Source organism: Camarhynchus parvulus, chromosome 4 (assembly GCF_901933205.1).
Source record: "Camarhynchus parvulus chromosome 4, STF_HiC, whole genome shotgun sequence".
In the NCBI taxonomy this organism is placed as follows: domain Eukaryota; kingdom Metazoa; phylum Chordata; class Aves; order Passeriformes; family Thraupidae; genus Camarhynchus; species Camarhynchus parvulus.
In genome coordinates, this window is record NC_044574.1 from 13420207 (window position 1) to 13433373 (window position 13167).

Here is a 13167-nt window from a genome sequence, read left to right on the forward strand (position 1 = left end):
TGAAAAAAAAAAGGTCCAGATCTCAAAACATCCTTTCCCCTTTCATTGTCTGTAAATAACTTCAGAGAAGCTCTTTCCATTTTCTCCCCTCTTCGCCTTTACAATAATTCTTTAAATAGGTTCTTTCTACATTTTAATTTTTTTTGCATTTTTGTTTTACCCATCCTTTTGTACAGGCCACCCTATCATCACTTTTGCATGTTGTTAACAGGGAATCAATGGAAGATCACTCTCCTGCCAGTTGAACTGGTTTCTAGCATTCAATATTTGTGGCCACAGACAACACAAGTTGCAGTTAATATCCATTCTTTCCACAAAACTTTGTTTCAATTAAGTGACCATATTTTCCTTGTACAGGTTGTAGTGTCTTCCAGCCCCACTTTTAAACACTGAAGAAGATTTCTCTGCACATCCACAAAGTTGCATTTACTTTGAGCATAAGCCAGTAAGTATGCACACTACTGGCTTAAAAGTTCAAACTGTCATCAAATGGAGTTTCTCCCTTTCTGATTTGTCTTGGTTACAAATGTGCACTGTGAGCAAATTGCCTTCCTCTTGATATTCTCTTCAGTTTGCAACACTGCCATCACATAAAGAAAGTTACTGGGTTTATGCCAAAAAAAAAATGGACCACAGGTAGTTTACTATTGCCTGTGCCAAATTAGGACCTTTGTAACATTGGGAGGAAGTTCAAGAGCTTTTTCCCTTTTGTTTGTCTTTTACACCAAAGGAAATTACAATTTGAGAAGTTACCTGTCTCTGAGACAACCCCATCAGCCCCGCTTTAATGGGCACGTTGATAATCACAGGGAAACATGAACTCTTTTTCACTGGCAGATTTTCCTAGGACTGCCTATTAAGCAGGCAGGTACACCAAGACCTGATGATCAGTTTGCTGTCCTCACACTGAATACAAAACTGTTGCAGTTTGCAATGTCCTAATTTCTTTTCTTCCAGACATGCTCCTGCTGGGGCACAACAGAGTGCACAGTGCATGTGGTCGCACCAACTTACTTGCATTGCTCCAGGTGGGACTGTAGTGCTTTGTGAGTGTTTCTGGGATTTTACTCCAACCTTAAAATCTTAAATTTCAAGGTGAGTGTTTTTAGCAATTACAGGAAGCTCCAGCATGTATTATTGAAACATATCTGCTCCAAAGTAAGCTCTAAGCTTTTAAAAGAAGGTGGCTGTGGAAGTGCAAATGGCTAGTGAGGAGATGCAGTTACTGTATACAGGAAGCTCAGATCAAGTTCAAATGAAAGCTCTGGGCACCAGTTCTTAGCAACTGATTTTAAAGCAGTTGTAATCTCCAAAGCTATCTATCTCTACAGCAAAGGCCCTGGGTATTATATACCTAATGAGTTAGACCATTTGAGCAACCTTCTTTCACATTAAAAAGGCACTTTAAGTTTTTCTTTTGCCAGATTAACTGTTCAGTCTATTTCTGGCAGATGAGATCAGCTATATGGAATTTTAATACTCTGTTTCTTCTAAAATGTGTCTGTGTTTATTTCCTTGAGCTGGAATGGAAGTTTTAAGACTGTTGAGGTTCAAAATTGGTTGTGTAATATTACTATTACTGTTTTGGGGTGTTTTTCAGTAACTACTGGTCACATGCATAAAGCACAAATAAATAAGTAAAATAGAAATGAAGACATGATCTTGTTCCCAAAGAATTTCCAGCTAAGGTCCTGATCTAGTAAAAGAGTTATGTGTGTGCCTTGTGAGGTTCCACTGACCTCAGTGGGAGTATTCAAAGTAGTTTAATATGTGTATAAACCTTTGCAAAATTAGGAGGTAAAATATAGTATGTCTGTTAAAATTTACTCTGCTTTAATGAACTGTAGATTCCTTTTTTTTTTTTTGGTCAAAATATCTATAAAGGATTCCAGCTATTTTAAAGAATCTAAATCTCATTAGAAAATAATTAAACTATTACTTGACACAGACACCAACGCATTGTTTTTTTCTAAAAGCAGGAAGGGAAGGTGAAGTTCAAAATTTCAAAATAGCTTTCATATTTCTACAGTTTAAATGTAATAAAAACAGCACTCTAATAGAAAAACTCTGCAGATTCTTATCCAATGGCCACTTCAGTGAGAATACCTTAAGGGAGTGCAAATCTTTGCTTCATTAAATATTGGAACAAACCATACAGTTGAATATACAGGTTAATGCTACCACCTACACTTTCAGCAGCATACTACCATGGGCCAAGATGTGTCCTTCTTGTTTCTACTGACAAAAACTGACCTGTGCAAGTGCCTGATAAAGAATGTGTACGTGGAATGAGTTGTTAATTATTATAAGGATGGCAGAACTACACACATGAAAATTACCTTAACAGGTAGCATTCATGAACATGTCAGAAGTGTCTTCAAGAAGTTTAGGACTGAGGATGTCAGCATGATCAAGTCATTCCTGAAAGTTTATTAAATGTGACTGCTCAGGTTTTGCTAATGCAAGATTGGGAACATACCTGAAAGGATCTCATTTACTATGTATGTGTTTCACATAGCTTTATTAAACATGTCCTTTGCTGAAGTATCATTATACTGAATTTCTTAATCTTGAAAGAGAAAGCATTTGGCTCAGGGTTCAATCAAGTACTGCTGGCATTCCTGGAATGACAACTTTAATCTCCTTCATTGTCCACTTATTTAATGCCTTAAATATATTCTCGTTGTAAATCCAGCACCGAGGACAGAGACTTAAACCAGTCTTTAATTAGAAATATGTATCCATACCACAATAAAAACACAATTTAAAATAGAACAATAATAACGAAGTACGAATGAATGCTAATTACAATATGACTGTGAGGGAACCACTAATATGCAGCTAAGGCTGAATTGATGGGAACTAAACTGAAAGCAGAGTAGTAATCAACATGAGAAGAAAGCCTGATACCCCAGAGTAGATGGGAAAAATAGTTCTGGTTGATTAAGTTTCAGTCTGCTGGGGTGAGGTAGGATTTTGAAATTGTGTTCTTTGGAGACTGTGTCAGGGAATAAATGTGCTTCTGGTCAGTGAAAGGACAGTTAAAAGCTACATGGTGTCTGCTGGATCCCGGAGCATTGGGTGGCACATATGTATGCATAAGCACATTTATATAAACACCACCACTACTTATTTGGTCAAAACCTTTCCCCATGGTACCACGTAATCTCACATAGCTAGGCCACTGTACAGAACACTGTGTTGTAACAAAGTTATAGCATCCATAACAAAGGTTATTTCACAAAGTTTATTCTGAAATCGGGTTACAAACATTGTGATACACCTTGCAGGTACTGATGTGACACTGTCCCAGTGCACGATGGCAGCAGACTGGGGGATCTGGGAAGTCAGCTTTCTCTTCTGCAGAGGAAACCATCGCTGCACCCTCCAGGTGTAACAAGGCTGCTCTGCCTGCACAGGGATATGTGGTCATGGGGCATACATGGAATCACAGAAACACAGAATATTCTGTGTTGGAAGGGACCGAGAAGGATCATCGGGTCCAACTCCCGGTCCCACACGGGGCACCCCAAGAGTCACACCGTGTGCCCAGACTCTTCCTGATCTCTGTCAGGCTGTGGCTGTTTCCCTGGGGAGCCTGTGCCGGCATCCATCTCTGGGAGAAGAACATTTTGTAACACCTCACCTAAACCTCCCCGACACAACCTCAGGCCATTGCCTCGGGTCCTGTCCCTGTCACCACTGAGATCAGTGTCTGATCACACCGATGGCATTGCCTAGGGGAGCCTCACAGCAGCGCCTACCCCAGATCGCAGTGCAGATCTCGTTAATATGCATTAATCAGCTCTAATTAACCTGCCTTGCACCAGCACTGCTTGGCTAAACTTGGCAGGGCGCCCTAGAGGGGGGTCGTTACACCGTACACGTTCTCTTTTCCGTACAGCGCTGGTTACACGTGCAGGCTGTGCTGGGACACGGCTCCGTTCCCTCCCGTCCCGCACAGGGCATTCTTATCCCGGGCGGCCCCGGGATATCTCCGGGCGCTGCCGGAGCCGCTCCCGCGCCGCCGCGGCCTCCCCGCCCCTCAGCCGGAACGCGCCGCGCGGGGCCGCGTTGCGCGGGGAAGGGCGCGCGGCGGCACCGGCGGCCGCCATGGCGGTGGACATCACCCTGCTCTTCAAGGCCAGCGTGAAGACCGTGAAGACCCGCAACAAGGCGCTGGGGGTGGCGGCGGCGGGGGACAGCGCCAGGGACGAGCTGCTCAAGCGGGGCACCGCCCGCTCCAAAAGCGACTTCACCGGCAGGGCGCGGGAGGTGGTGAGTGCGGCCCCGGGGGGAGGGCGAGGGGCGGCAGCGGCTCCTCCCGGGCGGGCAGCACGGCCCTCACCGCCGCCTCAGAGCGTCCAGCGCTCTCCGGGGAGAGCGAGCGGGCCCCGGAGTCGCCCGCAAAGAGCCGCGGGGCGGCACTTTCCCACACGGGTGTGGGCTGGGAGCGCGGCGTGAGAGCCGGGGCCCGGCGCGGCCGGGGCCGGCTCCGAGCCCGCCTGTCGCCCGCGTTCCCCGCGGCGCGGCCCTTCCCGGGGGCTCCTGCCGGGGCTGCGGCTGTGTCCATGCGGATCCGCCGCCCCTCCGGCCCGTGCCTGCGGGCTGAGCACGGCCGATTCCTCCTGCCGGCTGCCACGTAACAGAGCTGCCATAGTACGTACACGCGTTCGTCCGCGTCTGCAGCGCTGCTCCCTTTACTGCCTTTGGCGTGCTGGCTTCCGCTGTCAGTGTGGCAGCCCTAGGGAGATTACATGTACAAAGGTCATCGGAAAATTTTAAGACTTGCAAAGACAAACACTGAAAAGTTCAGGAGTAAAAGAAGTGAAAGATGATCGGCATTAACAGCAGTTCTCAGTCCATAGTCGTTCTGTAAAAACAATTTTGTTGCATATTGTTTTCCTCCATTCTGAGTCAAAGGCAGGGTTTGAATAACATGTCTTTGATAAAGCACTGGACTGCATGTTGAAAAACTAAGGAACTCTGAGGAGACAGACTTACAGAACGGATTTGCAAGTTTGGGACTAAATGAGAAATGCACAAGTGGTTTATGGTAGCAGAGGAAGCACAAGGAAATATGAGGTTTTTAGGTTCCATTCTAGACACTCTTATAGCCACAGATTTGTTTGTTCCCTCTGAACAAGTCTTTTGCCCCATTGCCACTAGTATTATCTCTGTCTGCATTTTGGTTCCTCCTGCTCCGTTTCTGTGTTTGTATTTCAGAGTATTTACAGTCTCAGACTAGGTTCATGCCAACCTCTTCCTCCCCCCCCTCGTCTTTGCTCCCCCTTACCTTCCTGCTACCAGGGCTTCTTTGCCTATTCCCAGGTTTGGTTTTGTTTTCTAAAGTTCTGTACATCCTCAAGCCTACCCTCACCTCCATCTTCTTGCCCTGCTGTGGTCCTGTGCAGTGATAGCATGCATGCTATAGCTGTGGCCTTTTTTTTCTGCCCTGGTTCTTTGGCCTACCCCTGTTCACAACTGCTGTTTCCTGATGATCCCAGTTTTTTTCTCTGAACTCCTCACCCTTTCTGAGTTTCCTCAGTGCACTGTCCGGACAACAGAAAAAAGGACAAGGGCATGGAGAAGAATGTCTTGTTTAATTTGTGAGAGCATCAGGTGAAGTAAACAGCTAGTGCCAAGGGGGATGAGCTGAACTGTCTGAGGGGGACAATGGTTTTAATTAATAGTACTTATATAAAGTATGACTTTGGAGAAGAAGCAAAAGCTGCAGTGTGAACACGTGGTGCCTGTTGACAGCTGGTCAGTGAGAAGGAGCAAGGTGGGCTGGCCTTGCTCTCTAACCCAGTTCCTTTGTGACAGTGAGCCAACAGCTCACCAGACCACAGAACATCATTTCAATGTGTGAATAAAACAATGAAACTGCAGCTAGAAGAATAAGATTTATAGTAAAATTAATTATTATTTTAGCTGTTTGTTTCAGCCAAATACAGTTCAGTTTGATCATGTATGTGCCAAACTCTCTAATAGTAAAGACCCTGAATAAGCTACACTTAGTCACCACTATCTTTATGCCTTACTTGGTTGCAGAATAGAATATTTCAGTTAGAAAGGACCTACAGCCAGCATCTACTCCAACTGCCTGACCCCTTCAGGGTTGAGCAAAAATTAAACAAGTTATTAAGGGAATTGGCCAAATGCCCCTTGAACACTGACAGGCTTGGGGCACCAACCACCTCCTTGGGAAGCCTCTTCTGATGTTTAACCACCTGCTCATTATAAAATGCTTCCTGATATCCAGTCTAAACCCCTCCTGGCACAGCTTTGAACCATTCCCAGTCATCCTGACTCTGGATACCAGTGGGAAAAGATTGGCACTTCCTTCTTCATGTCCTCTCCTCAGGAAAATGTAGAGCAATGAGGTTGCCCCTCAGCCTCCTTTTCTCCAAACTAGAGAAGCCCGAAGTCCTTAGTGCAAGTTCTCCATCTGACATGCAAATGTGAAAGTAGTGAAATAGTAGAGTCTACAGAGAGAACTACTCCTGTCAACATTCTATTCTGTGTGGGTTTGCATAGCATTTGCAGGTAGAGCTGTGCTGATGCTGCTTGTGCTCCAAGCTCCAGGAGGAGCAGCCGGTTGCTCACAGCTGCAGCACAGCTGGAGTGTGGCACTGGGCAGGCATTCAGTTGTAGGATCAGAGATCTCTCTAGCCCAATGCGCAGAGGTTTTGTATCACATAATTAAGGTGTTTGAGCACTTTGCTAAACTTTATTGAGTGATATAAATATCATACACTGAATGTTCTCTTTCTCCTTTCTGCCCCTGAAGGACTGTGACTTTTGCTGTAGGATCCAAGGGCTGTGGAAACTTCTTTGGGTTTTGACTTCGTTGTATACAGTCTCTAAGTGATATTTAAGAGGGAAGATTGAAGGTGCTTAGTGTTTGGAGGAAAAGCTGTAACAAATTGTAAGCAGTAATCCTGCAATATTGTAACCAGTAATCCTACACAGGTTCTGTATGTATGGTAAAGGTTCATTACACCTGGGAGATAAAGTTATAAATTCTTATTTTACATTCTCAAACTTGACATGATTTTTTTAGGTGGATTGAAGGAGACACAGAGAATGTAGAATATAAGAGTTTTGACTTGAATCAATATTGTGTAGGGAAGCTGGTTTAGAGATGTGTGCTCTTGGAGTTTTGTGTTACTCACAAGAAAGTATTTCAGCATTCTGTATTAATTTGTATTTTTTTGAAGCTGGCTATTTTATGCTGAGGTATACTGTGTTGCTGCAGTCTCTGGAGAGCTGATGAAGGTTTTTGTATTTGAGACTAAGTTCTTAACACAAGGATGTTACAAGCTCGTCTATAACCATGGTAAAGTTAGTTGCAGGGACTGATGTTGTTGGTGATGTTATTTAACTCTGATCAAATTGTTCCATTCATATAAATCAAAGATGAATGTTATGGCTCTGAGCTGTTGAAAGGATTTTCTTTGCCCTGGCATTGACCCATCACTGTTTATTTGGTTTGGGTTTTTTCTGGTCTGTCAGCTGCCATTGTACAACCAATGGGCTGTCTGATATGTAATGTGACTTATGATTTTTTATGGTGAAAATTTTTGACACCTCTCAATCTCTTCACCATCTGCCTAATGTCTAGGACCGAGTAAGAAATTATTGTTAAGGGTCAACAGGATCCTGTAGCTACAGGAAAGCTACAGCTCCAGTGACAGACTTTCCATTACTTGCAATTTATAGAAGACTTAGAATTCATTATATGTATGTTAGTGCTTTTTAGTGAATGGAAACAAAACATTTTCTTTCTCTTAGACTTTATGGTGACATAGCTGTTTAAAATGCAGTATCCAGGGTTACTAAAGTTTGCATTTCTTCATACTTTTATATAGGCTTATGTAGTTGTAGCAGTTTGATCCTGACCAGTTGCCAGGTACCCCCCAAAGCTGCTCTATCACTGCCCTCCTCATCTGGGCAGGAGAGAGGAAATGGAATGAAAGGCTCATGGGTTGAGGTAAGGACAGGGAGTGATCTCTGAGCAATTGGGTCATGGGCAAGACCAACTTGAGTTGGGGAAAATGAGTTTAATTTATTACTAGTCAAATCAGAGGAGGATAATAAGAAATAAACCAAAATCTTAATAACATTTTTCCCCCACTCCTCCCAACTTCCCAGGCTGAGCTTCACTTCCAGTTCTCTACTTCCTTCCCACCAGTGGCACAGGGGGACAGGGAGTGGAGGCTGAGGTCAGTTCCTCACACATTGTCTCTGCTGCTCCTTCCTGTGCAAAGGAGGACTGCTCATGCTGTTCCCCTGACCCAGAGGAAGGTCTCTTCCACAGGAGACAGTCCTTTTTGAACTGCTCCAGTATGGATCCCCCCTGGGGTCCTGCCAGCAAAACTGCTCCAGTGTGGACTCCTCTCTCCACAGGTCCTGCCAGGAGGCTGTGCAAGCTTCCCATGGGGTCACAGCTGCCTGTGGGCATCCACCTGCTCCACCATGGAGTCTCCATGGGCTGCAGGGACACAGCTGCCTTTGCCATGGTTTGCACCAGGGGCTGCAGGGGAACCTCTGCTCTGTCACCTGAAGCACCTCTTGCTCCTCCTTGTGCACTGGCCTTGGTCTCTGCAGGGCTGTTCCTCTCACATGTTCTCGTTCCTCTCTCCTGCTGCGGTTGCTGCTGTGCAGTAGCACTTTTTCACCCCTTTCTTAACTCTCTTCTCCCAGAGGCACAGCCACTGTTGCTGCTGGGCTCATCCTTGCCCAGTGGCATGTCTGTCCTGGAGCCAGCTGGCATTGCCTTTACTGGACGTGGGGGAAGATTCTGGCAGCTTGTCACAGAAAGCACCCCTGTAGCCCTCCACTACCAAAACCTTGCCACACAAATCCAATACATTTGTTCCTTGATGTGGTGTCAGGTTTGGGATTAAACTAAATGATTGAAGAATTTTAAAGATTCAAGCAGAAACATTTTAGTAAAAAAAAATGGGCTTGCAGTCAGTGTTCAGTGATGAACATAAGCAGTTCAAAGCCCTAGTTTATGTGACACTGGTTCACAGCTTTACAATGCCTTCAGTCTGTTGTTTTGGATGTTTTAAAAGATTGTCAGTTTTGCAAAGTATTTCTCATTTGAGCTGCTGTTTTAGAACAGTATTAGGAAATGTGACTCCTAAAGGCCTTCCCTTTTACTTTTTTATGGCGCATGAAAGCAACTGGGAATACCATCTGTCAAATATACTTCTTAGATATTTGAAAATAGAGAAGGAACAAGAACTTTTTATGATTGCTGACTGTTCAATTTGTGTTGGAGAAATGGAATCAAGGTTGATACAGCCGATAAACAGAAATAAATATAAATGAAAGATCAAGCAGCATTTCATGGTGGATTTAATTGCAGTCTTGAATAAAATCTGTTTTGCCTTGGGAAATCATCTTATTTAAGGTTTTGTGAAAAGCTAAAAACCGAAGAGTTGGAACACGAATTATTCACAAACAATATCAGGCATAGCTGAATAAATATCCTTGAGAATGGAAAATTTGAAAGGTTAAATGCTTCTAAATCTATAAGTGCAAAATTTCAGAATGGTCAAATATCCATGTTTGAAGCTGTTGAACACATAAGGATGCCAGATTCATGAGGCTTCAACATCTGTTATTCATATAAGTTTGGTGTATGGATTCTGTAGGATGATTAACTGATTCTTCAAAAAAAGAATGGTACAATAGGCCAATACTCACAGAAAAATTATGTTCAGCTGCTCTGTACAAATGTGTAATGAGGAGGAAAAATCCTCACATAAAACTTGTCTCCAAAACTAGTTCTTGTGAAAGCCAGAACAAATGACATTGAATATAAATTTTAAGCAAACCTTTTAATTACAAGACCCTGACTTCTGTAGTACATTGCTTTGGCTACACATAGGGCAGTGGTGACTTTATAATTTTATTTTATTTTTTAATTTTATATGTAAAGCAGCTATTCATGTGTACCTGTGAAAGTCCAACTTATTTCATGGTTTGGAGTGCAACCTATGGGATAATTTAAAATAGCAGTGCTATTAGAAGAGATGGAGAGCTGGTTTTTTGTCCTTGCTGCCAGATTTGAGATATTCCTGCTCATCTTTGTACAGACTGGTATTTAAAGCATTCCCCTAGGACAGAAAAAGGTAGGAGTGTTTGTATATGAAGTTACAGTTTATTCATTGCCACTGTCACTGCATTAAATAAAGCCTAAAAAAGGCAAGGGGAATGGCCAAACCAGGAGCTGGTCCCCCAAACTGACTATAGAGGACCACCTTGAATAGCATGATGTCATTGCTGACATAGGACTACTAAAAGGGAGTGTTTTTAAACATATATACTTTCTGATCCCTTTCAGAGTGTTCAGGATTGTTTGAAGAAGTACCAAGAATAAAATTGAGCCACTGAAATGGTGTAATGTACACAATGCTAGTAGGGAAAGACAAAACACTCACTGGAAAATTTCTAGGTGTTTACAAATAGAAAATTTGAAAAATATTAGTAGATCAAGTCTAGAGATCTAGATTTCAGAGGATTCCTTGTGCTTAATGCAATTCTAATATGATAAGGAAAAAGTTGATTTTCAGACTGGGAGGTCCACAGGCTTTTCCACTGCCTACTGGTTTCAGATAGATCATAACTTCAGTGAGTGGCAGGTACCAATGTACTGATGCTGGGAGTAACACCATCCCTGTTCTAAAAGTGAAAGATATAGAAAAATAAACATGCCAAATATTAAATGTTTTATTGGCATATACTGTAATTATTATGATGCTAGTTCTGAGTCAAGTTCAGGTTGGTGACTCCAGAACGAGTCAGGTTATGTATGAGCTTTTCAAAAGACTGGGAAATATCCAAAATAATGAAATAGTCACTTTGCTGTATTAACTTTTATGAGATGGGACATGTATTCTCCAGGCCTAAAACAGAACTGAAAGGGACTTAATCCTTAAAACTTCCATATCCAAGAGTGAATTTAACATTGTGGGCTAACACAGGCAGAGCACCAAAGACTGCATGGTCATGTAGTGATCTGCTTCTGTTGTAATTGGATAGCTGATACGTACCAGTGCTATGAGGGAAATGGCCAAAAATGGCTAAAGTTGTGTGCTTTAATGGTTTTGGTTTTATACTCCAACTAAAAAATTATAACCTGATTTAATAAGGCTGTTTAATAAGATTTTTTTAACTCTGCTGATTGCATAAGAATAACTCCTATGAGAGAATATTTGAATGCAGGGGAAATATATACTGTTTGTGGTGTAGCCAAATTAGAGTCTTTATTAGAAATGAATGACTGTGCCAGATTTTGGACAGTGAGTGATTTCAGTTCACTTGACTTTTAATGAGAGATAAGTTCTATTAAATTGGGCCCATTGCTGAGGTCATTAGGATTAATTCCTTCTTCTCTCATGAACAGCTAATGAACAGTTGCTCTTTCCCCCAAAGTTCAACGATGATGTTGCATTTGTACTTATTTACATGCACATGGGTTTCCCTCCCCCATGTTGTAGGCAGAAAGTATAATTTGAAATTGTACTTTTTCAAATAGGGAGTTACAGCATACTGCTGCCTAATATCTCAGATTTATCTCTTCCCCTGTGCAAATTACAGTTAATGTTAGTTTTTTATTATGAGCATTTATTGGTTTTACTTCTCATTTCCTTCATCCTTGTTAGAAAAGTTTAGTCTGAGAGATGGAAGGGAAAGAAGGTAATTTTAATTAGTAGATGAGAAACATATAAAAAGCTGGTTAAGGAAATAGCAAAATAAAGATTGGGAAAAAAAAAAACAAACTGGGAGAAGAATGAAATGCTGACCTTGTTCAGTACATTAGGACTAAATGCCAAATCACTAATGGTCCCCATGTGATGCTTCTGGTTTTAGCAAAAGTCGCTTCAAAAACAGTGAGGAGGGTATTGGCTGGCCTTGGGGAAAAGTTATGAACTCCTGCATTTTGGGAAATGTCTGTGCAAATGTCTGTCATTGTTTCCTCCTGCTTTGTTTGTTTGTTTTAAAGTACATTCTCAACTCCATGGGAATTATTTTTTGAATTTAACAGAACAGCAGGATTGAAAGTTGGCTCAGGAAACAACTTTCCTTAGTTGCCTGTCAATTTTGTTTTGACTAGCTGGACCTCATGTGGTGCTGAGGAGTCCAAAAGTATCTAACACTGCAGTTCCCATTTTGAGGATGTTGTCTTCGTCCTCACCTCACCTCCTTCCAGGCTGGTTGTGGGAGGTTCTTTCCTGGCTTCGAGTTGGAGGGGTTGTTGTATCCTGCAGTTGGTAACTATGAACTCTTTCCTGATTGTGGTGTTCTGTTAAGCTGACACCTTTTGCAAGTTCTTGCTTTTTCATCCTCCCACAAATAAGGATAACATTTGTGGAAGTGCAAGAAAGCTGAGGTTTATCATGGGTAGCCTCCTTCTTTTCTTAAACATAATTTACATTAGCATAACCTCTGCAGGAGAAAGGTGGGCTAGGGGCAAGGTGTTGGGCCTTGAGGTGTTGAAAAGCTGGAGAGATACAGTGGAAAAGAGAGACAACAGAAAGTGTGCAGGCATAGCTGGAAGAAAATGCAATGATTGAGGTTGTAGAAGATACAGTCTAATACTAGAGGTGGAAATATGAGGAAAAAAAAGAATGAATATCAGGAAATTCTATGGGGTTGTGATATAGTTTATCTAAATAGGGAAGAGAGGAAGGGAAGAAGGGAGAAAAAAGCTGGAACTTAATATTTTCAGGTTACTGAATTTAACTGATGCATTTATACTTTTTGCTGTTTCGCTGAGTTCTTTATCAAAGATTTTGGAGCAAGAACAGCTTATTATTTTGAGTACTTTGATGCACTGCCATTGCTACAAGCCTTGGGCTCTGTATTTATGTATGTTGAAATATAATCTCTTGTTTGGGACAGAAATGAACATAAAAATAAGCAAATACAAAAGACTATCGGTGTGATGTGTTAAGTGATGCCACTGTGGGATTTATTTTTCCAGCTATTAATACTGAGGCCAAAATAAAGCTAATTTCCCTGAAAGTTGGTAACTTTAAGGTGTCTGATTATTCTCCTCCTCTTCTTTTTTGAAAGTAGTTTGGTGGATAGCAGCCTAGAGGAGGTCTTAGCTGTGACACTTCCAGCACCCTGCAGTTCTTCCTGTGC

At 42.4% G+C, this 13167-nt stretch overlaps 1 protein-coding gene across 4 annotated transcripts in view; it reads left to right on the forward strand.

The window, feature by feature from the left end:
* The first annotated feature begins 3907 nt into the window (after positions 1-3907).
* The window catches only part of STX18 (syntaxin 18), a 58968-nt gene continuing 49708 nt past the window's right edge, over positions 3908-13167 (forward strand). The window contains exon 1 of one of the 4 annotated variants that reach the window (XM_030948207.1): positions 3908-4278. In XM_030948207.1, the coding sequence (XP_030804067.1) occupies positions 4114-4278 (165 nt within the window). In that variant the 5' untranslated portion in view covers positions 3908-4113. Of the gene's footprint in view, positions 4279-12042; positions 12291-13167 lie in introns of those variants that run through there. The other 3 variants (XM_030948208.1, XM_030948210.1, XM_030948211.1) reach the window with 3 other exon arrangements.